Source organism: Hemiscyllium ocellatum, chromosome 5 (assembly GCF_020745735.1).
Source record: "Hemiscyllium ocellatum isolate sHemOce1 chromosome 5, sHemOce1.pat.X.cur, whole genome shotgun sequence".
Classification (NCBI taxonomy): Eukaryota; Metazoa; Chordata; class Chondrichthyes; order Orectolobiformes; family Hemiscylliidae; genus Hemiscyllium; species Hemiscyllium ocellatum.
Genome location: NC_083405.1, coordinates 87,241,749 through 87,264,813, shown reverse-complemented (window position 1 = coordinate 87,264,813; position 23,065 = coordinate 87,241,749). Strand labels below are relative to the sequence as shown.

At 40.6% G+C, this 23,065-nt stretch overlaps 1 protein-coding gene across 3 annotated transcripts in view; it reads left to right on the top strand.

Annotated features, from left to right (window-relative positions):
- Positions 1-23,065, top strand: part of abcb4 (ATP-binding cassette, sub-family B (MDR/TAP), member 4) — a 123,587-nt gene that overhangs the window by 94,234 nt on the left and 6,288 nt on the right. For all 3 annotated transcript variants that reach the window (XM_060824959.1, XM_060824957.1, XM_060824960.1), the window contains 9 exons: positions 795-899; positions 1,854-1,931; positions 6,858-6,941; positions 8,094-8,297; positions 13,082-13,182; positions 13,662-13,802; positions 15,944-16,100; positions 16,979-17,176; positions 20,354-20,560. In XM_060824959.1, coding sequence (XP_060680942.1) covers positions 795-899; positions 1,854-1,931; positions 6,858-6,941; positions 8,094-8,297; positions 13,082-13,182; positions 13,662-13,802; positions 15,944-16,100; positions 16,979-17,176; positions 20,354-20,560 — 1,275 coding nt within the window. The remainder of the gene's footprint in view (positions 1-794; positions 900-1,853; positions 1,932-6,857; positions 6,942-8,093; positions 8,298-13,081; positions 13,183-13,661; positions 13,803-15,943; positions 16,101-16,978; positions 17,177-20,353; positions 20,561-23,065) is intronic.

The window sequence follows — 23,065 nt, the reverse complement described above, 5'->3', positions numbered from 1 at the left end:
CCTCCCATCAAGGCTCAAGCTCTATCACTCCCACCATTTCATGTAACATCTCATCCACCCAAGGCCCCAAACCTCTAACCATCCATGGCCTCTGTGCCACTTACTCAGTCTGTATGCCTTACCACTTTTACTGATGGATATTGATGTTCCTCAAGCAGAACATGTCTGTGCCCTTGCCACCCTCAGTATTTTCTCCAAGTGGTGTCCATAATGGAGGAGTGCTGATTCATTAGTTGAGACATTGGGGTCGTGAAAATCATCTGTTGATTTTCTTGTCCACGTTTGACTTAATGTCATTGGATCCAGAGTCTGTGTTGAGGATTTTCGGGGCACCTTGTCACTGACTGTAATACTTGGTGCTGCCACCTCTCCTGGGTCTGTGGGACACAGCATACCCAGTGGTGTTGATGATTTAGTCATGCTCATGCAATTATAGTTTACGTACAATGTCAGGCTGTTGCTGAATTGATCCTTGGGATAACAGTCCCAAAAAGAAAGTATTCTTAGTCCAGTGAATGAGGGGACTTGCTACCTGGACAGACATTTAGCTGCATCAGCTTTTACAGAAACAAATCGGTTTGTACCTCAATTGAAGTCAGTGGACTTTGTTTCTACAAAGTGTGTAACCCATATTGGATTTGCATGCTGAAGAATTATCCTGTTATCTAAAACCAAAACACAACTTCATACAAAGTGAGAGTTGTTTATTTTCACAACAGTTGTGAATGTCTAAATTTACTGAATTTGTTGTTATGCAATAATCCCACTTACATTATTTACTTTACCTGCTGCAGGTTTTCGCTAATACAGACAAAAATCATATTCGCCATCAGAGTACACTTTTTTCGCTGTTATTCCTAGCACTTGGAGGTATCTCCTTCATCACATTCTTTCTACAGGTAGGGTTTAATGAAATCTGTGAATAAATAGAATACTGGATGGAACTGGATTATAGGATTCAAACTAAAGTGCAAATAGAATTCTACATTTCAGAAGCAAAATTCAAGTCTTATCCATTTGCTATCGAGAAAAAACACACACACAGGCAAGAAGCACCAAGTGAACCGCTGCTTTTGTTTTTGCTTGGGTTCCTGAAGCAGTAGGGTCCTGAAAATGGGCCCAATATGAGGAGTTGATGGCATAGTGATGTTATTGGCTTGTACTCGTCTATGTTTCTGCTTGCCAAGGTTCTGTTGTGCTTTGCTGTGTGAAAAACCTATATTGATTATTTTCAATCAAATTTATGATGGGCCTCTCACTCTGTGATTGAGCAAAGAAGGTAATCAAAGCAGACCTGAATAGCTTCATTCCTGATGTACTTCTAAATAAACCTGTTCGACACGAATCTGGTGTTGTGCGATTTTTAACTTTGTCCACCCCAATCCAAAACCGGCACCTCCACAACACTGCCCAGTAACACCTACTTAGTAAAGGTTTGGTGTTTACAGAGGGATTCAGGCCAGTTCTGGGTAATTTCTTGGAGTTTTGTTCAATTGAATTCAGGAATCAATTCAACATTTCCAGGCATGGTTAACATGTTTATGATAGGTTCCTTTCCTTACTACATTTATTGTTTGTAGTTCAAACTCACTCAGGACAATGCCTCTGCCTCTGTAAAAATAGCACAAGGAGAAAGCACAAGGCGTGTGTTCCTGAACTTTAACAAAGGGAAGTTCTATGTTATTCAATCCAAATTTCTAAAACGACAATACACAGTCCGCTAATTTTGTATGGAATGTTTATTCAATAAAACCTACGTTAACTCATATGCAAAAATGACTTGGATGGCTGTGTTATTCCTTTGAAATATAGTTCCATTTCTTCATACCACTTTTTATGCCCTTGTTTTTTAGGGTTTCACATTTGGCAAATCTGGAGAGATACTGACACTGAGACTCCGATACTTGGCCTTTAAGGCAATGATGCGACAGGTATGAATTGTACATTAATGTTGGGTTTCATTCCTTTGTTATTTTGCAATTGAAAGCCAGTATTTCATTCGGTGAATCATTGTTTCTACTTTGGACTCAGTAATCCCTGTCATTACTATACTTAGCCAAATCAGTCATAGTATGCTTGCAACTGTTTTGCAACAGAACTTCCCTCCCTTTTGAGGTCACACATAGAGATGATCACCGATAATTGCAGTATTCAGCACCATTCCCAATTCTCCAGATGCTGAAGCAGTCCATATCCAAATGCAGTGAGACTCAACAATATCCAGGTTGAGGCAGACAAGTGGCAAATAATATTTGCACCGGTGGTGCTAGGCAATGACTATCTCCAATAGGTGAGAACTTTACCATCTTCCCTTCACATTCAATGGTGTTATTATCAGTGAATCCCCATTATCAACTGCCTGGGGGCTACCATTGACCAGAAACTGAGCTGAACTAGCCATATATCTGCTCCCAGGAAGACCAGTTCCACCTTAAAACACACCAGATGGCCTCCTTCTTTAGAGACCACAATTTCCCTTCCCACGTGGTTAAAGATGCGCTCCAACGCATCTCGTCCACGTCCTGCACCTCCGCCCTCAGACCCCACCCCTCCAACCGTAACAAGGACAGAACGCCCCTGGTGCTCACCTTCCACCCTACAAACCTTCGCATAAACCAAATCATCTGCCGACATTTCCGCCACCTCCAAAAAGACCTCACCACCAGGGATATATTTCCCTCCCCATCCTTTTCCGTCTTCCGCAAAGACCGTTCCCTCTGTGACTACCTGGTCAGGTCCTACGACCCACCCTCCCATCCTGGCACCTTCCCCGCCCACCGCAGGAACTGTAAAACCTGTGCCCACACCTCCTCCCTCACCTCCTATCCAAGGCCCTAAAGGAGCCTTCCACATCCATCAAAGTTTTACCTGCACATCCACTAATATCATTTATTGTATCTTTTGCTCCCGATGCGGTCTCCTCTACATTGGGGAGACTGGGCGCCTCCTAGCAGAGCACTTTAGGGAACATCTCTGAGACACCCGCACCAATCAACCACACCGCCCCGTGGCCCAACATTTCAACTCCCCCTCCCACTTAGCCGAGGACATGGAGGTCCTGGGCCTCCTTCACCGCCGCTCCCTCACCACCAGACGCCTGGAGGAAGAACGCCTCATCTTCCGCCTCGGAACACTTCAACCCCAGGGCATCAATGTGGACTTCAACAGCTTCCTCATTTCCCCTTCCCCCACCTCACCCTAGTTTCAAACTTCCAGCTCAGCACTGTCCCCATGACTTATCCGGACTTGTCCAACCTGCCTAGCTCCTTTTCCACCTATCCACTCCACCTTCTCCTCCCTGACCTATCATGTTCATCCCCTCCCCCACTCACCCATTGTACTCTATGCTCCCCACCCCCACCCTCCTCTAGCTTATCTCTCCACCCTTCAGGCTCACTGCCTTTATTCCTGATGAAGGGCTTTTGCCCGAAATGTCAATTTCGCTGCTCATTGGATGTTGCCTGAACTGCTGTGCTCTTCCAACACCACTAATCCAGAATATAAAAATTGTGGCTACAACAGTAGTTTGGAGGCTAGGAATCTGGGAGTGAGGAACACTGACCCTTCCCAAAGCTTGTCCATTATCTGCAAGCCACAAGTCAGGAGTGTGGAATTATTGTTTGATAAATAACTGTAGGATTTACAAGGATGTTGCCAGGGTTGGAGGATTTGAGCTATAGAGAGAGGTTGAATAGGTTAGGTTTTCCCTGGAGCGTTGGAGGCTGAGGGTTGACCTTATAGAGGTTTATACAATCATGAGGGGCATGGATAGGATAAATAGACAAGGTCTTTTCTCTGGGTTGGGGGAGTTCCGAACTTGAGGGCATAAGCTTAGGGTGAGAGGGGAAAGATATAAAAGAGACCTAAGGGGCAACGTTTTCACGTAGAGTGTGGTATGTATATAGAATGAGCTGCCAGAAGAAGTGGTGAAGGCTGGTACAATTGCAACATTTAAAAGGCATCTGGATGGGTATATGAATAGGATTTGGAGGGATATGGGCCAGGTGCTGGCAGGTGGGACTAGATTGGGTTGGAATATCTGGTCGGCATGGACAAGTTGGACCGAAGGGTCTGTTTCCATGCTGTACATCTCTATGACTCTATAACTCTAATCAGATCAACCATGATTCCAGTGAATGTCAGAGCAGACTTGAGGGATTGACCTACTCTTGTTCCTATTTTCTTATAGTCTTTTAATCTACTGATAACAATTTGTCTTTTATAGCTTTGTTTTTACTTTGTATCTAATGTTCCTTCATTTACATTACGATTAAAAAAAAACCTTTCATACCTTAGCTCTAGAATGGGGCTCAGATTACCTGAACTAGTTCTTTGATATTTTGAAGCTGCTTCCAAAAGCCAGTTTTAAGGTAGTCCATAAGGTAAAGGAGCAGAATTCAGCCATTTGGCCTTCTCAGTAATTGAATCAAATTGAATATTGAGACTTAATTTGATAATTCAAAGAACTGAGATCAATTTTGCACTTTTTACAAGCTTAAGGTACTGCACTAGCTCATTAACCATTGCCCAGAAGAGCACATACCAAATGACATATTGTTAAATGAAATAAATCTTAAAAATAGAGATCTGTGCATAAAAGTAACACAATTTAGTATTCCAGAATTTTCTGAAAGTGTATGCTATGGTAACAATTATCTATATCCTATGGAGACATTTCAGAAAATAATGGCATTAAAAATTGCTAATGTAACTCAAAACCAATTTTTCCTATGAGCCAGTACTTTGGCCCAAACGATGAAAAGTTAATTGTCATGTCTCTGTGCCCACTGACACCAATGATAATTGTGAACATTTTGAATTAAATTTACATTTTGCTATTGAAACTTGTACTCCAAAAGAATGAAGCTGGACATTTGCTTTGTATAAATAGCGAACTATATTGCCTGCACTGAGGACTCATAAGAATTGAGGAATAGGGTCTTATTGAGAGTTAAAGGCTCAGAGATTTTACAAGTCGGGCATAAATTGCACCTTGTTCATGACTAAATGTCAAACAAGCAGCAAAAACAGTAGAGCATTTTATAGAGGGGTTAATGACTTAGAGCTGGGTGTTATCTACATACCTGTGGAAGCATTTTCTCTTTTTTTTATTCTTCCATGGGATGTAGATGCTGTTGAATTTGTTGTCCATCTATCATTTCCCTTGAGCTGAAGGAGACATGTCTTGGACTGATGCTGATGGGCGTACAGTGTAAAGGGTTTGGAGATGGGAAAGGTGGCAGTGCGATTCTCTGACAGAGTCCTGATGGCAAGGTTGATTCCCTTATCCTAAATGCCTCTGGCAAGATGATCTTCAGCATGAACATGAACATCCACTTCCATGAACCACACAAACTTTGCATCTTCTAGGTTCCCATCCAACCTGTCTGTATCAGCTTGCACCTCCCCACATCTCAATCCCCCTGCAATGCCTATTCCCACCCTCTCCAAAGCCCCAAGCATGTGGAGTGACCGTGTCAACTGCCATACACTATCCCCCTGCACCCTCTAAAAGCCAGGGTGCTCCTGACCATGGTGAAACACCATCCCACATTACCGCATTCTCCGCCAGTTGCCCCCTTCACAGTTGTTACCCCTTTTCTACCCAGATGCAGCCCCCAATGCTGGTGAACACATTTCCAAGTCTTCTTTCCATCCTTCCTTTCCCAAAACCCTTTTGCTTTAGTTTCTCTGGACAGATCTCATGGACTGACTGTGACCTTCTCCTTGTGTGACTGACCTGGACAGCCATGGATGAGAACAAGTCAGATCCCAAATGATGTCCAAACATCTTCCCAGATGCTTTGGGCCTACTCTCTGGGCTGGCCACTATGGAGTTTCATAGCTGACCATGACCTACTATTCGGCCTAACCCTCTGAGGCACAGACCCCTGACCGAAAACACCCTGACCAGATACCTGACTGGGGACTAATTGTGTTGGGAACCTCTCACTGACTACTTTCTGAGCTGAAACTGCCAGGTACCACTCTAGTTTCCATGTTGAGAACTCTCAAAGTCTGGCTTGTTTAATGTGCTTGGGAAGGTAAGAACCTGAATATTAATGAGTTGAGTTTTGCCACTAATAAGGTGTTCAATAAACTATAATACAATTGAATTGGCAACTTGCTGCTGCCTAGTGAAAATCCCACCTCACCACTCAGCAGCCATAAAAAAGTACAGTGAGGTGCTCCCAATGTTGAGGATAGGCCTTGCCAGACAGCTCATGTGATTCTGCCACAACGCCATAACCCACGCCATTCAGGCGCCTCTAAGATTCTGCCCAAAGACTCACCTAGCTCTTGCAAAAGAGCTCCAGAGTTGAGTGGGCATGGGAACAGGGGAGGTAGAGGGAGGTCTCAAAATAGTGTGATCAACAATTCTCAGGCATTTTGTTGTACCAACAATGCCATAAAATAGGTGTGAATTATTGAAATAGGTATGAATTTTCTAGGCTATCAGAAAAGGCTTGATGTCTTTCTCAAAGTAGACTGTGTTAGGAATCTGATTCAGCTCTAATTGCAAATAAAGGCGGTAATGCCTGGCAGAAGAATTTATAAAAATAGTTAATTGACATTTTTGTGAGGCACACTCATCCCAGTTTTGCTGAAGTGACTCTGGCAAACTTTCAGTTGGATTTCAGAAATCAGCAAAATTCAATATCCATCCAGAATTCACAAACTCCTTTTTCATTACACGTTTTAACAAACACTATTCCAAAATAATTGCATACTAATTTAGTCAAGTCAAAAGGACAGGTAATTGTATACCAATCTCATGGCATTTTCTCACACTAAGTGCATAATATAACATGTTAATCCATTTGTATTTGTGTGTGTGTGTATATATATATTCTTAGGATGTTAGCTGGTTTGATGATTCTAAGAACAGCACCGGAGCATTGACTACCAGACTCGCTACTGATGCATCTCAAGTTAAGGGGGTATGTATCCATAGTGCCATTAGGCTTTGACCATCCCTACCTATCACAGGAGTCAAAATTGCAATGAAATCTAATTGAATTATAGTAGATATAATGTCAGAATCATAGCCTAGTACAAAACAGAGGGAGGCCTTGTACCATCAAATCTGCACCACTTCTTTCAGAGGGCAATCCTGTTAGTTCCTTTCTATTACCCCATATTCCAAAAATGTCTTTTGACTTAATTCTTAAACCTAATGAGTATTGAATATTTCGGTAGTTTAAGAGAGAAAGGATTCTACGAGATCCTGTTTGTAATCAGAAAACATATTTGGAAATAACAAACTTTATTTTAACCAGCTCATTATGAACTGACACTCTTGAGAACCCAGCAAAACGTATGTACCTCAAATACCGGGCGTTTACCGTATTATCATGACCGTCACGATTGAGTGGTCAGTTGAGAGTCAGTGAGAAGCTTGTCCACCGGTACATTTTATTTAAGGCAAAGTTGCATTATTATTTAAGTGATTCATGCTGTAAATAAGATATAACAGCGATGTGAATACACCAGGATTATGTTTCTATTACTTAGTATGTATTTTGACATATTATATGGACTTCTTAATCAACCAGAACATCTGATCAACCAGTACACCCCTGGTCCCATGGTGGGTGCCAGTTAATCAAGCATTTGTTGTATCAAATATTGTATAGTTAGATTCTCAAATTAGATATGATCATTTAGAAAATAGTTAAATATTTATTTAAAATCTCTTAAATATTTGAAATATCTCATTTTGTAAGTCATACCTCCTTCACAAATGCTCCAGATTGATTCCAGGCTTATTGATGGCCTCATTATGGAAAAAGATTAATTTTTGAGACAATATTGTGAATGTAGTTTGTGCAGTTTCTCCCTAAGGTGTTTCATATACATGTTTTATACAATATAGCTGTAATTTTTAAAACTTATTTCAACTGAGCCAAAGCATTCTGTAAACAATACACTTCAAGCCTCTAATAAATTATAAAACTAATTCCCAAAATACTATAAAAACTTTATTAAATGTTGGGCAATTAACTTAAGTGCAAGTTTTGAAGAGAATATGTAGGTTATTTTCTAAAACTATTTTTAATAAACCATGTTTTCTCTTCATGTCTTTCCTGTAGGCTACGGGTGTCAGACTTGGTTTGATTTCACAGAATACAGCTAATCTAGGATGTTCAATTATTATTTCCTTCGTCTATGGCTGGCAGCTGACACTATTGATCTTGGCTATTGTGCCAATCTTGGCATTAGCAGGACTGGTACAAATGAGAATGCTCACGGGACATGCCAACAAAGACAAGTCGGAACTTGAGAAAGCAGGAAAGGTGAGTAATTTTCACGGGGGAAATGCATTACCTGTGGGCAAGTGACTTGCATGCCACCTTCCTGCCTGCCCTTACCCTCTGTTGCAATTATAACAACAGTGGGGTTGGTATCAGTTGGCATGCACCCCAATGAGCTAATTGAAGGCTTTAAAGGGCAAGTGATGCCAATCTCACCCGTAGCTGGAGAAACCCACACCATGCAGTTTGTGTGGTTGGTTTCGCTGTGCAGACTTAGGCAAGATGTACCTTCCTTAACTGACCCTTGGGGCCCATTGGAGTTCTTCCTCAAAGTATGGATTGCTTTCCCCACAAGGCATCTCAAACCCTGACTGAGATCTCCTGCGATCAATACATCAAGAACTCTTTAGCTGAGTGATGTATCCTTCTCTTGGCCAAGCTTTATGTGCTTCATAGAATTTACTGTTTCCTTGAAATAATTCAAGACTTTGACTCCTACAAAGAGAATGACTTTCTGGATGTAGGTTTGCTCGCTGAGCTGGAAGGTTCATTTCCAGACCTTTCACCACCCTACTAGGTAACATCTTCAGTGGGCCTCTGGGCAAAGCACTGCTGATGATTCCTGCTTTCTATTTATACATTTGGAAATCCAGACACCTGATATTTGCTATAACAGCAAGACTGGTAAATAATATGTTGTTTCCAGATTAAGTGTTCATCACAGGATGTAGTTGCAATCATTTTTACAACAGTGTGTGCGCACAGAAACACAGAAAGGGAAATATTAGCCACAAAGAAATGGTTTGAATTGGGTAGGAGGGAACAGATTTGAAGGGTTTAAAAAAAAAAGTCCTGACTGCCAAGACTCCCATTCCTGGTCATATACGAGGCAGGACCAAGTTTTGCTTGATGATCAACACATTCCCAGGGGACAGATTAGCATTTTTTAAAATTATAATAAGATAGTGTGAGTTATTTTGTGTTTAATCCTGCCTGATGGAGTTTTCTCAGCCTCGGGAAACATGCCAACTAAAAATCAGTCCAACTGAGCTCCCTCAGCCACTGTCCCAAGGTCTGTGGTGACCACTCTACAGTCTTGCATTCTCCCTGAGGTTGTATGTTATTGAAACGAGCATTTGAGAAAGGAGCAGAAGTAAAGATGGTGTGCAAAAAGTACGGTTTTAAATTAGGAAAAGACAGATTTTAACAAAATAAGGCAGTATCTGGCCAAAGTAGGCTGGGAACTGCTTCTGGGTAAATCTACAGCAGAACAGTAAAGGGCATTCAAAAAGGAATTGGTGAGAGCACAGACCCAATATGCTCTAATATAGGAGCAACAAGCCCAGAGAAACATGGATGTCCGGGAATATTCATGACTGGATAACAAGGAAAGGAGAGGTTTTTAACAGATACAGCAGGTGCAAATCAACAGTGGTTCTAGTGGAGTACAGAGAGTGTAGGAGGGATCTTGAGAAAGCCCAAATCATTATTATGCACTACAAACAGTATGGGCCTCAGCATCAGAACCCTGCAGGGAAAAAAACTTGCTTCTCGCCTCACAATTAGTAATGGATTCAACATGCCACTTTGATTTCGATGCCACGGACTCTCACCTTCTTGGCCAGACGGTCGTGAGAAACTTTATCAAAAGTCTCTGTAGACCAAATCAAATCATTTCCCTCCTCAGTGTTCTTGGTTATCTTCAAAAAAATGCTGATCAGTTTGTCAAACGTGATCTTCACTTAACATCCATGCTGATTATCCTTGATTAATCTGTGTCTGTCCAAATGCAGATCTACCTCTCTAATATCTTCCACACCACTGAGGTTAGACAGGCTGACCTATAATTTCCTGGTCCATTCCTTCCTCCCTTAAAGATGGGGCAATATTAACAGTTCTCCAGTCCACTGTCACCTCACCCACGGCCAGAGAGATATTGAAAACTACTGCCAGAACATCTAATACCTTCTCCCTTGCCACCTTCAATAGCCTGGATACATCTCAAACAGGCTGCAGACTCATTCACTTTTAACACTGCTAAATCTGCTAGTACCTCCACTCTCTCAATATTAGTTTATTTTAATATTTCACAGTCCTCCCCCTGATGTTTATAGCTGTGACATCTTTTGCATCTGTAAAGACCAACATAAAATTTTCATTGAGAATTGTACCCATGTTATCCATGCAGCATCCAAGGAACAGGAAATTCCTGACCTGCTGTGCTTTAACCAGCAACACATTTTCAGCTCTGATCTCCAGCATCTGCAGACCTCACTTTTTACCCCATGTTATCCATACACAGATTATTTCTATGGTCTCTAATAGGCCTTACTCTTTCCTTAATTATTCTCTTGATCATCATATATTTTTTTAAAATCTAGGTTTCCTTTATTCAAACTTTCTTATTTATTGTATTTGCTTTCCTAATTTCCTTTTGAAGGTCACCCCATCCCACACATTTTGTACTTCCGTAGAGGATCTGTATATTAAGCCCTTGTTATCTTTCATAAACTTCTCTATTTTTTTAATCGTAACCTTACAACCCTTGAAATCCAGGGGTCTCTACGTTTGGTCCTATACTTATCTTGACCGGAACACATTTGCCATGCTCTCTCACTATTTCCTCCTTGAACGGCTTCAATGTCTCAAACATTGTAAGTCACTGTTTCCAATCCATTTGAGCCAAATCATAGTGTAGTGAGATTACCCTCTTTTCAGATTAGAACTTTGATTTCCAGCCCATCCTTATCCTTTTCCAGAACAATGTTAAATATAACTGAGTTATAGTCACTATCTCCAAAATGCTCCCCTACTGTTACTGCTTCAACATGCATATGCTCATTTCTGAATATTAGGTTGTTCAGAACTAGACCCTCCATTGTTGGGCTTTTTATGTACCAACTAAATAAGTTCTTCTGGATGCTATTTAAGAATTCTGTTTTCTCCTTACTTTGCACACTTGAAGTATCCCAATTAATATTTGTGTAATTACAATTTATGATTACTGCCTTACCTATCTTATACTTCTCTGAAATTTTATCACATATTTGATGCTTTACCTCTTCCTAATGGTTTTGGCACATATTGCACATACTAACAGCATGCTTGCCCCTTTTGTGTTTTTTATTTATTCTCATGTGGCCTCATTTGATGATTCTTCTAAGATATCATTGCACTTCATGACAAAAAAATCGATTCCATTATCAAGGTATTATACCTTCTGCCCTCTTCAACACTCCTCTTTACTTTATTATTGCACCTTATATATTGCAATCCCTCATCCTCTTCTATCCTCTTCCTGAGGAAGGGCTTATGCCCGAAACGTCGAATTTCCTGTTCCTTGGATGCTGCCTGACCTGCTGCGCTTTTCCAGCAACACATTTTCAACTCTGATCTCCAGCATCTGCAGACCTCACTTTCTCCTCATCCTCTTCTACCCCTCTCTTTATTGCATCTAATATCCTCTACCCAGGAATGGTGAGCTGCTCATCTTTCAGCTAAGTCTCGGTCATTGCTATAATATCATACTCTTGTTTGCCTATCAGTACCCTCAACTCATCTATCTTATTCTTCAGGTCCCTTGCATTAAAATAGATTTGCTAAAATCACTTATTTCATATCTAGCCTATATTTTTCCTCCCTTCTTCATTCACTCACTTGCATTTTAACTTCTGACTCTATCTCAGCATTTTCCCCCCGAACTACCTGTAAGGATCCCACCTCCCTGCCTTTCTAGTTTAAATTCATTCCAGCAGCTTTAGCAAAATTCCACGTAAGAATGATCTCGCCTAACATTCAGGTGTCACCTGCCAAATTTGTTATAGGTTCCACCTCTCCCAGAAATGGTTCCAATGCCTCAGGAAATAGTGCAGGAAGAAGAGCTTTATCTCTCCAGCCATGTATTCAGCTACTATCCATCTATTCCTGTACTCACTCCAGTGTGGCATCAGGTGTAATCAGGAAATTATTACTTGTGTAGACCTGCTTTTCAATTTCCTGTCTTATTTTCTAAATAGTTCTTGGTTCGGGCATTAGGAAGGCAACATATCCTCGGTTCATGTCTAACAATTTGGTTCACTGATGACCTTTAGGGAAGGAAACTGCCATCCTTGCCTGGTCTGGACTATATGTAACTCCAGATGCTCAGCAATGTGTGGTTCAGTTTGAGTAATTAGGGATGGGTAATAAATGTTGTTGTAGTCAGCAATGTCCCCACAACCTCCCTGCCATGAATATTTTTTAAAAAGACACTTCCTGCAGACGAGGTATTGCAGATGGCCAGAAGTGACCAGGGTTTTCCATAATGTGAAACAACGCCTGAGCTCCCCAGACAGACCTTTATTAATTAGAATATGGACCATTTACTTTTATTTTATCCTTTCTTCTACTTAAGTATAGACTAGAAAAGTTGTATTCTCGTTTATGTCCCAAGTCCAATTCCTGTCCTGTCTTTGAGTGAAGTGAGATACTCAATCATCTCAATGTTGCTGACTGCCTGTCATTTTACCTGGTCCCCTTTACTTCCAAGCTGTACATGTTTACTGAACTATTATTAAAATCAAGCTATTTAAATTGAATAGTGCTACTTCGGAATACTTTATTCCAAAGTCTTCATGGGTGTTACTGCTTTTTTGTTCTGCCAGAAAACAATACTAGTATAATTAAGTAGTCAACCAGGTCAAGGATTAACACACACAGTTGATGGGAGAAGTTGAGTTTCAAGACTGGCATTTTGACACCCATGCATCAAGCATTCTCATTGTGTTGTAAACAGCTCTCTTAATTCTGCTCTGCTTAACACTGTTGTTTTCTCCATTTTTAAACAGATTGCTACAGAGGCAGTCGAAAACATTCGAACTGTTGTAGCTCTAACAAGAGAACGAAAGTTTGAAGAAATGTATGAAGAAAACATGAAAGTTCCTTCCAGGTAAAAACAGTCAGACTTCCTTAGTTAGCAGTGTCTTCTGGTTAATAGTAAAAAGGTCATGGTTGGGGCTGAAAAAAGCAAATTCGATTCATACTAGAAAGAATTCAGGTGTAATACTTTTCGAAAGCCTGACCTGAATTCTCTCAGGCTCATTTAAGGCTAAGACAGGTGAACTTTGGTCATTCAGGGAATAAAGGGATATGGAGGCCAGGAGTAAATTGGAGTTGATCAGCCTTGATTGTATTGAATGATGGAGCAGGCTTGAGGAACCTTGTGGTCATCTTCTGCTATTTCACATATGTTCCTAAAAAAAATTGCAGAGTTAAATTGTGACTGATGGGGCCTCAGTCAGAATGGCACTCTATCATCCCAGCTGTCTTCACCTCACTCTCATGGTTGTATTGGTTTAAAATTCTTTTCATAATCTCTTTGTGCTAGGCAGTAGAATTGTCATTAAACATGCTTCATATTTTCTAAAGGAATTCAAGAAAGAAGGCTCACATTTACGGAATCACCAGTGCAATTTCACAAGCAATTGTCTACTTTGCCTATGCAGCATGTTTTCGATTTGGAGCCTGGCTGGTGACAAATAATTACATGGCTTTCCGGGATGTTTTTCTGTAAGTGTAAATTATTGTTGCAATCACTCAGTGTGCAGAGAGACAATAGGAAGAAACTTACTGTACCTTGTGAGGTAGGGTCAAGGTGGTGGTAGGGAATGTTTAGATTGGAGGGGGACGGAGCCATGAATGACAGACTCCCAGTCTATGTCCTGACATCAGGGACTTAGACATTTCACCAGGCTGTTGGCACTTTGCGTGCAGGCTGCCTCTTCTCAGTAGCATGGGTTTTGTGGAGGAGGTGGAAGGAGTGCTTTTTCATTCAAAAAGGGATCTGTGCAAAGGGGAGGCATTTGCTTTTTGGGGGTGGGGGGGGGGTGGTCTCCTCCCTCACAGTATTATCTTTAAAATGTTTCTTTGCCAGTTGGTGTAGACTTGTGCCTTAGCAATGGCAGTCATTGCTGCTGGCACTGCTGAGCTGCTAGCTCTCTCATTGGGCCAGCAGCTGTACAGTCAGGTGACCATTCTGTACAGGTCAGTAACCCCGGTGGCAGCTTATTCATGAGCTATCGCTTGTAGGATCATTTCCAACTGCTGTTAAGATTTTGACCTTTGTCTTGGAAGATTTCATCCAATAATATGAAAATTGGAGCAAATCATTGCAAAGGTCAATGCTTTAAATGCATAAAACATCTTTAATATGACCAGCACAATCGTAAATCTGTGTGCCCTTGAACAGTGTGAAACAACTCAATGCTTCATTTGACTGCCTTCAGTTTCATCCCAGGCTGTTTCCTTGAGGCATGTTTGAATGATTCTCTGTGAATTAAAGCAAATAATGTCAGAAACGCTCATCAACTCAGTCTTCAGCTGTGCAGAGAAAAAAATGTTTCAGCTATTACTGAGATTCAGGTATAAATTGAGCCTATATAAAACTTTACCAAGACCACAGTTGGAGTGCAGTGTGCAAGTTGAAATTTCATTTTATAGGAATGGTGTTGAGTGGAAAAGGGTACTGCATAGTTTCAGAAGCTTGCTGTTTGAAATGATGGAAAGCAAACCAAAACACGTTTTTAAAAATTGACATTATTCTTATTGGAAAGTAAGGGGATTTGATAGGGATCTTTAATACATCACAGAATGGAACACGGTACATTGAAATAGACCGCTTGCTGTAATTGAGGGCTTGAGAGTGCGAGAACCAAGTTTCAAACTTAAAAGTAGATGATCTAGAACAGAGAGAGGGAGAAATGGTTTTGAGGCTGTGACATGCATTACCAGAGTTAATACTTGAAGCAGAGGTATAATCAAAATTTAAGAATAGCTTATATAGTTGGTCAGATGAAAGGATGTGTAAAGGGATATGAAAACAGGGTAAGAAAATGGGACTGCAACTATCCCTTACATGGAGGATAAAACTAATGTACACTGGTTGGACTGAATGGCTTTTTTTCCATCTTGTAATTTCAATCTAATATTCCATCAATGTGTCTCGTATTATCTCATTCTGTTTCTGTATTTTCCTCAAAATGTCTACCTATCACTGTTCTAAATATTTTTTCCTTATGTGTTTTTGTGCTTTTTCCTTCTCTATCTTCTATGAGTTTCTCTCCCTCTTGCTATTTGTTGTGGGGAGCACCACCAAGAAAAAAGACTTGGGTTCTCTGTTCAGGGCAAGATGTCCCCAAGTTACTGTCATGTTCTTCCTGGTGACTGCTGAAGATCACTGGTGAGGATGTGAAAAAAGACATCCTGAATGTTGCTTGCGGTTACTGTACACTGGTGTAATTAACAACTTTCTTGAAATAACTGCACAGAGGTCAGTATCCCATCACTTTACTTACACATGCATATTACACTGGCTGTGGCCTGAAGTGAGGAGCTTTTGAATCCCCTGTTTATATCAGTCAGCCAGGGCTCCCTGATTGGCCCAGGTTAACAATCCCAATCAAGGAATTTGTAGTCATCAAGATCTGCCTGGCTCTAATCACTCAATTTCTGCTTATAAATAAAATTATAACAAGTACCCCATTGTTGCCCCATCTATTAAATGCATTTTGTAAAAGTTATCTGATACATAATCCAAATATTGCGATGAAATGTTTATGTCGTGTATGAGAATTTGTAAGTACTTTTTAAAATGTTGACATTTTACTAAATTAAGACTGCATTTTGCTTAATTTAATTTGTTACCATTTCAGTGTATTCTCAGCAATTGTATTTGGAGCTATGGCTTTGGGACAGACCAGCTCATTTGCACCAGACTATGCAAAGGCCAAGATCTCAGCAGCCCACATCAGAATGCTGCTTGATCAAACACCATCTATAGACAGCTACAGTGAAAGTGGACATGTTCCTGTAAGTATTTCACTGTAAGAATTAGGAAATGTAAGTCTCTTAAAGTTCTTCAATTTTGGGTTATTCAGGAGCAACTTCCCACAAAACAAGCTGCACAAAACTATGCAGCAACAATTTTGTCTGTTTGGATTATGAGGGCAGAAATGTTTGTAAGATTCCAAGAATCTAAACAAATATATAACATTTAACAATGGATATGTTTACAAATGCACAATACTTTGGGTGCTGGAAACCTGGCAATTAAACAGAAACAGCTGGATACTTTTAATAGTTCACAGAGCAGTTTTAAAGAAATAGAAACAGTTTCAACATTACAGGTTGATGACCTAACATGCTTAAAACCTGTTAACATTATTAATGTTTTCATGTTCTGACAAAAGGTTAACAACTTGAAATATTAACTCAATTTCTCTCTCCACTGATATTGTCAGACCCGCAAAGTATTTCCAGCATTTTCAATTTATGTTATGGAAATGCGTAGAGACATGAAGGGAGGTTCATGCACTGCATGTGTAACCTGCTCCCATTATTTTTGTGAAGTTGACTTTCCTCTGATAACTTAACAGAGTTGAACATTCCTTTCATTGGGATCAATTCCATTTTATTGGATTTTGGCCAGTACCACTTGAACTCAAAAAGTTCATCACAGTTGAAACTGCAGGCTAAAAATAGGTTCTGACATTTCATCACAAAAATGTGAGCACAGACGTTCTGGTAAAATGTTTCTGTGATAGAATGTAAACTTCTGTCTTTCTGTATATTCTTGTTATCCAATAGTGTAAATAACCATCTCAGCATCTGAAAGAGAAGCCTTTACAAATGTAATTCAGGATTTGTGTGTATTGTGAAATGGTATTAATTGTTTTTTTTTGTAAAAGGCATCTTTTGAAGGAATAGTGAAGTTCGAGGATGTTGGCTTTAACTATCCTACTCGACCTGATGTGATGGTGTTGCAAAATTTGACACTTTCAGTTGGGAAGGGGCAAACCTTGGCTCTAGTGGGGAGCAGTGGCTGTGGGAAAAGTACCACTGTACAGCTGCTGGAGAGGTACTATGATCCACTACGTGGAAAAGTGGTAAGTGTTCAAGATCAATAGAATTATTTTCCATATGTTTCATGAATTGCAGGAAAGCTTGGATTATGGAAACTTTGGTCTGGATTTTTATTAAAATTTACACTTTTTGTTAATGGGCAGTTTTGGTACTCTGCACTGAGCAACATGACTCATGAACCAGACTACCACTTCAAATACAGTCCAAAGAGGTTTAATTGGAACTTTCCTTCCCAGAAGCCTGCCATTGTCACCAAACACATGCTCATAGATGTTGTGACACATGTCTGGAGTGTATGGAATTTGAACCCTGGCCTCCTGGCATAGAGCTAGGGACACTACCACTGACACAAGAGCCCTTCGCACCTGAATCTGTCCTATCATAGTTTACTGGACTTGGCTGGGTCCAATTTTACCACTGAACCTACAAACCACCTGATATGATCTCAGCTAATGTTAATGTTGAGCAAGTCAGACTTCTGAGTTGAAACTGCCTTTTCACCATGGATTTCAGTTCTGAACACACTGTAGGAATTGATCACTAATTTTAATACAAAGAATAAAACCAAGTGTAGCCCGGAGCAAGAACATGTGCATGGAGTCTTTTAACATGGGGAGGCTACTGTACTGCAACTACCATATGGCTCTGGCTGAACAAGAAATATTTGCATTTTTTTGGTCTATCATTGATGTGTTGGGAGGATTTGCAGCTTGTTAATTGACATATTTGACCATATTATAAATGTACCTTTCATGGCCATCAAATTCCAATGCAGGATTTAAACTGAAGCAACAAATGTCACCACAGTTTTGAACTAATGTGAAATTGAATCTCCGAGGTAGCATTTGATGACCTGTGAGTTCGTCAGGCATCACCTTGTCATTGCAGAGAGAAACTCACTGATGCTGACTTTAATGGGACATGCAGTTTTCATCTTAATGGAGCCAGATTACCAAAGAGAAAACAGCCACTTGGGTTTTATGACTAAGGAAGTTTTTCCAAGAGGTGATGGGAAACCCATATAATAGTCAAAATTGAATAGGAAAATTTCCTCAATTAGTGACCTTTCCGTCAGTGCTGATTTCATTTCAATGGAAATATTCAAATGAGGCCTGAGCAAGACAATTTACTGAATCTTCCTCCAGTTGTCTTAACTAGCCTCAAGAATTTCAGACACTAAGACAGTCCTCAGTGTCTCGACACATTGATCATCTCAGTGAGGTCATTAAATCCATTTTGTATTGTGTACAAGTGTTGGGATGGCAGAAATTATAGAAACTGCTTCAGGTTCTACCATCCTTAGTAACTCCTCTCAATCCCCAGAATTCTTACCATTCTAAACTCTATTTAAGTCAGTTGAACTTCTTTTGGGATTGCTGTGTTCTATGGCAAAGGTCCCTGTAATTTCTCAGACTCTCTTCGATCACTCTATTTAATGTTCCACTGAGCAGAAAATGGTATCACCTTTCCTAGTCCATGTCCAGGTGGAAAAACTGACATAGACATATGGGCATGAGGGAGTCCTGCCATGAAACTGACTCTTCAATCTAAAGAAAATCTTAAAGTTTATCAGTTCTGTTTGTTTGCCAGGTAACTTTACAAGTGAACTCTGTTTTAAACCCTTTGTGAAATGCGGACATCACTGGCCAGGCCAGCATTTATTGCCCATCTCCTGACAAAAGTGCTGACGCTCTTCTGGAACAGCTACTCACACAGTGGTGTAAGGGAGGGCAATCCAAGACTATGTCCTAGCAACACTTACTTCCAAATCAGAATGATGGGTAAGCTTGTGGAGAGCTTACCATTGTCTGTATCTGTTCTGAATGGATCACCTTTAGAATAGGGGCAGTACCACACTGTACAACCGAAGGTGTCCTCACTATGAAGACTGAACTTTGTTTCCTTAAAGGTTGCTCCTCCCAGTATTGTCATTTACCGATACATGTGGGATAGGTAGACTGACAAAAGGCAGATCAAGAAGTTTTTTTTTATCATGTTAACTTACCAATTAACACCCAGCTTAGTAAATATATCCTTCAGGATTCAGCCAGTTCAGTCAGAATTGGTGCTACCAAGCCACTCTTTATGATGGACATTTAAAGTCCCCATCCAGAGTGCATGCTGAACAGTGATTAAATCAATACATTTGAAGTTTTAATTTTAAAGCAGTTTCTGTCTTTTCATATTATTCAGAATACTCATCTTGGAAAGCACAGGGAAAGCATTAAAGTTTTAATGGTGATGCTTTCAAGTGGGGTAGTGATAGACGAAATTCTGATTGTTGCACTAAACATCTGAGACGTGTTTGAGAATTTATACTCATGTTTGTGAAAAACTGAGAGCAGATGCTTATTCATTTTAACACAACCAACTGTTTGAAGCTGTTAAACAATACAGCTCAGGAAGTCAGCAGGGGTGGGGAGTGTTTATATCTTACACAAAGAGAAAGTAGTGATGTTCTTCCTCATTTTCCTCTGGCATTTGAAAATATTTGTTCTCATGTAGAAAAACATGAATTTTCAAAATTGAGAACCTTGTAAGGTAGCAACATATTGCAGCACAAGAAGCACACATTTCTAAAACATCTGTATATGATCACAATTTTAAACGGTTTCTATTGCCAATTATTCCTTAAAATTCTTTTATTTGAGGAAATGTCGATAGATGTGCAGATTAATTACAGAATTGAGAAAACCATGGATTGTATTTTTATAGATAAATTCACTGAAGTGCAGTTACTGAAACTCACTGGACCCAATGTTGGTCGTTGAATACTCATAGATTTTGTACTAACAGCTCCCTCATCGTGAGCCGAATTGTTGGTTATTTTGTTCTGTTTTCTCCATGGGGATAATATGAAGATATTCATTTGCAACAAGTGAAAAATATGCAATAACATAACCATTTTATTTAAGTACGATCAGTCAGTATTTGTCACGGTATTATTCAACACCTGTACCTGGAGGAAAAGTCTGTTAATATTGTTGTTGAGTTTAGAGTTTCCTTGTTGCCATCATATGTATGTGATAGCCATTAATAATCACATTGCCATATGTACCCATGATCTTATTTTGCTCTGGAATTACTATTGATCCTTAGCTTGAATATCTTTCCATACGCCTGTGTTCAGTCTACAATGTACATCAACTTCAGCGTCACAACACAACACAGCACTGATTATTGAAATAATTCTTGTCCAGTTTTTAGATGGGCACAACATGAAGGATCTCAATATTCAATGGGCCCGGGCACAGATGGGTATTGTGTCCCAGGAACCTGTTTTGTTCGACTGCAGTATTGCTGACAACATTGCTTATGGAGACAACAGCAGAGTTGTCCCCCAGGAGGAGATAGAGGTTGCAGCCAAAGCAGCAAACATACATACGTTTATTGAAACTCTGCCTCAGGTAAATTTCTACATGATTGCATTTCATATCATCTTGCAGTAATGAAACATGAAAAGAACAGCCTGTTTACCTGAAGTGAGGGAGAGGGACACATGCTGACCTGAAGACCAGCTTCCTATTCTCGATGTTGGTAGTTCCCACCCTGAGATTAGGGAGCTAGCAAAAAAAAAGTATTTTTAAGTGAGATAAATGGTGTTAACCAGCTAAAGAATAATATGCATTCCTTACTTTATTCTTTTCCAGTTGTTTTGCACATCTCTAAGGCTGAGTCTGATCCAACTGGAAAAGAAAAATCACTAAATCAGCATCAATTTTAGGTTGGGAACCCAGAAGTAATTGTGGGAAGATTTTTAAAAATTCATTCACAAAATGAGGGTGTTGCTGGCTAGGCCAGCATTTAGTGCCCATCCCTAATTGCCCAGAGGCAACCCCATTCTGTCACATGTCAGCCAAACCAGGTAAGGATGGCAGTTTCCTGCCTTAAAGCATATTAGTATATTTCCCAACAATTAACAATGGATTCATAGTCATCATTAGACTCTTAATTCCAGATTTTTATTGAATTTAAATGCTGCCATCTGCCATAGTGGGAATTCAAACCCATGTCCCCAGAATATTTTGTGGGTCTGTGGCTTAACAGTCCAGTGGTTTACTAGGCCATCACCTCCCCAGTTAACAGTCTAGTGGTTTACTAGGGCATCACCTCCCCAGTTAACAGTCCAGTGGTTTACTAGGCCATCACTTCCCCAGTTAACAGTCTAGTGGTTTACTAGGCTATCACCTCTCCAGTTAACAATCTAGTGGTTTACTAGGCCATCACCTCCCCAGTAAGTTGTCATTTTCTCAAATGCAACCAATTGAGAAGCTGCCACTGGCAGCCCTGACCAATTCAGGACAGTGGCAGACCAGGGAACCAACACTGGAAGGATATGCAGTGGTGTCCAAACTGCAGCCTCATCAGGAGAGAATTGGACACTGCTGAGACAGGACTGAGACCACGAGAACAACTCAACATGAAAGTCTTTTCTGCAAAATAATGACAACTTTAAAAATTCATGCATTACTACAGTTGTTATGCCATCAATATAGAGGCAGAAACTCTCCAACTGATGGCTATGATCACTGTTATAAACATCACACCCCAGTGAGTCTATGCTGAGGTGATTGAGAGAAGATTTTGATGTTCCTAAGCAGCCTGGTTTATTGCCAGGAAGCCACTGTAGTTTGCCTCTAATGAGGTGGTGAGAGGGGGAAAATTATCCACCCTCAGAAAGATCCGAGTAACACTGAAATGTTTCCCCAAACCCCAAATTGATATGTATAATTGGGTGTTCCCCACTATCAGGTAGACCTGTCATGTTGACCCTATCTCTAGAAGATTGCTGTTTAGGTGGGAATATGTCATGCTGTTTTGCAACTTTACCATCCAATCCCGTCTCCCAACGTATCTTTATGGGACTGGGAAAATGCAGCCCCATGAGTGGACAGTTCAGGAACTTTATTTCTTTCTTCTATTACATTGTATTACACCTGCTACCTTAGGGGGTTAGTTAGCTCAGTTGGCTGGCTGGCTGTTTGGTGATGCAGTATGATGCCAACAGCATGGATTCATTCTGACACTAGTTGAGATTCCATGAAGGATTCTCAGTGTCAGCCTCCCTTCGCGCCTGAGGCATGATAGCCCTTGGGTTAAACCACCACCAGTCATCTCTCTCTCATGAAAGAGAGGACGATGGTGACTTTACCTTCTCCTGCTACAAGAAGCTTGGTGTTGTGAGTCAGGTCATCTCTCTCTGCAGTGCCACAGCATTTAGCAGATGAGGATATTCTGAACAAGTATCACTTCATGTGTGCAAATATGAAGTAATTAAAAGTTTTGTACATCAGAACTATTTGTGGGCAGCACGGTGGCACAGTGGTTAGTACTACTGCCTCACAGCGCCAGAGACCCGGGTTCAATCCCTGCCTCAGGCAACTGACTGTGTGGAGTTTGCACATTCTCCTTGTGTCTGCGTGGGTTTCCTCCGGGTGCTCCAGTTTCCTCCCACAGTCCAAAAATGTGCAGATTAGGTGAATTGGCCATGCTAAAGTGCCTGTAGTGTTAGGTGAAGGGGTAAATGTAGGGGAATGGGTCTGGGTGGTTTGCGCTTCGGCGGGTCGGTGTGGACTTGCTGGGCCGAAGGTCCTGTCTCCACACTGTAACTAATCTAATCTAATCCATTCAACTAATGTCAAAAAATAGTAGATTGCAATTAATCATGGCCTAGCTTATTTATAATGACTTGGATGAGAGTGAATGTAGGAGAAAGTGAGGACTTCAGATGCTAGAGACCAGAGTTGAAAAATGTGGTGCTGAAGAAGCCCTTCCTGAAGAAGGGCTTATGCCCGAAACGTCGATTCTTCTGCTCCTCAGATGCTGCCTGGTCTGCTGTGTTTTACCAGCACCACATTTTTCAACTGAGAGTGAATGTACTATTGACATAAAAGTAAGTAGGAAGGCAAGAA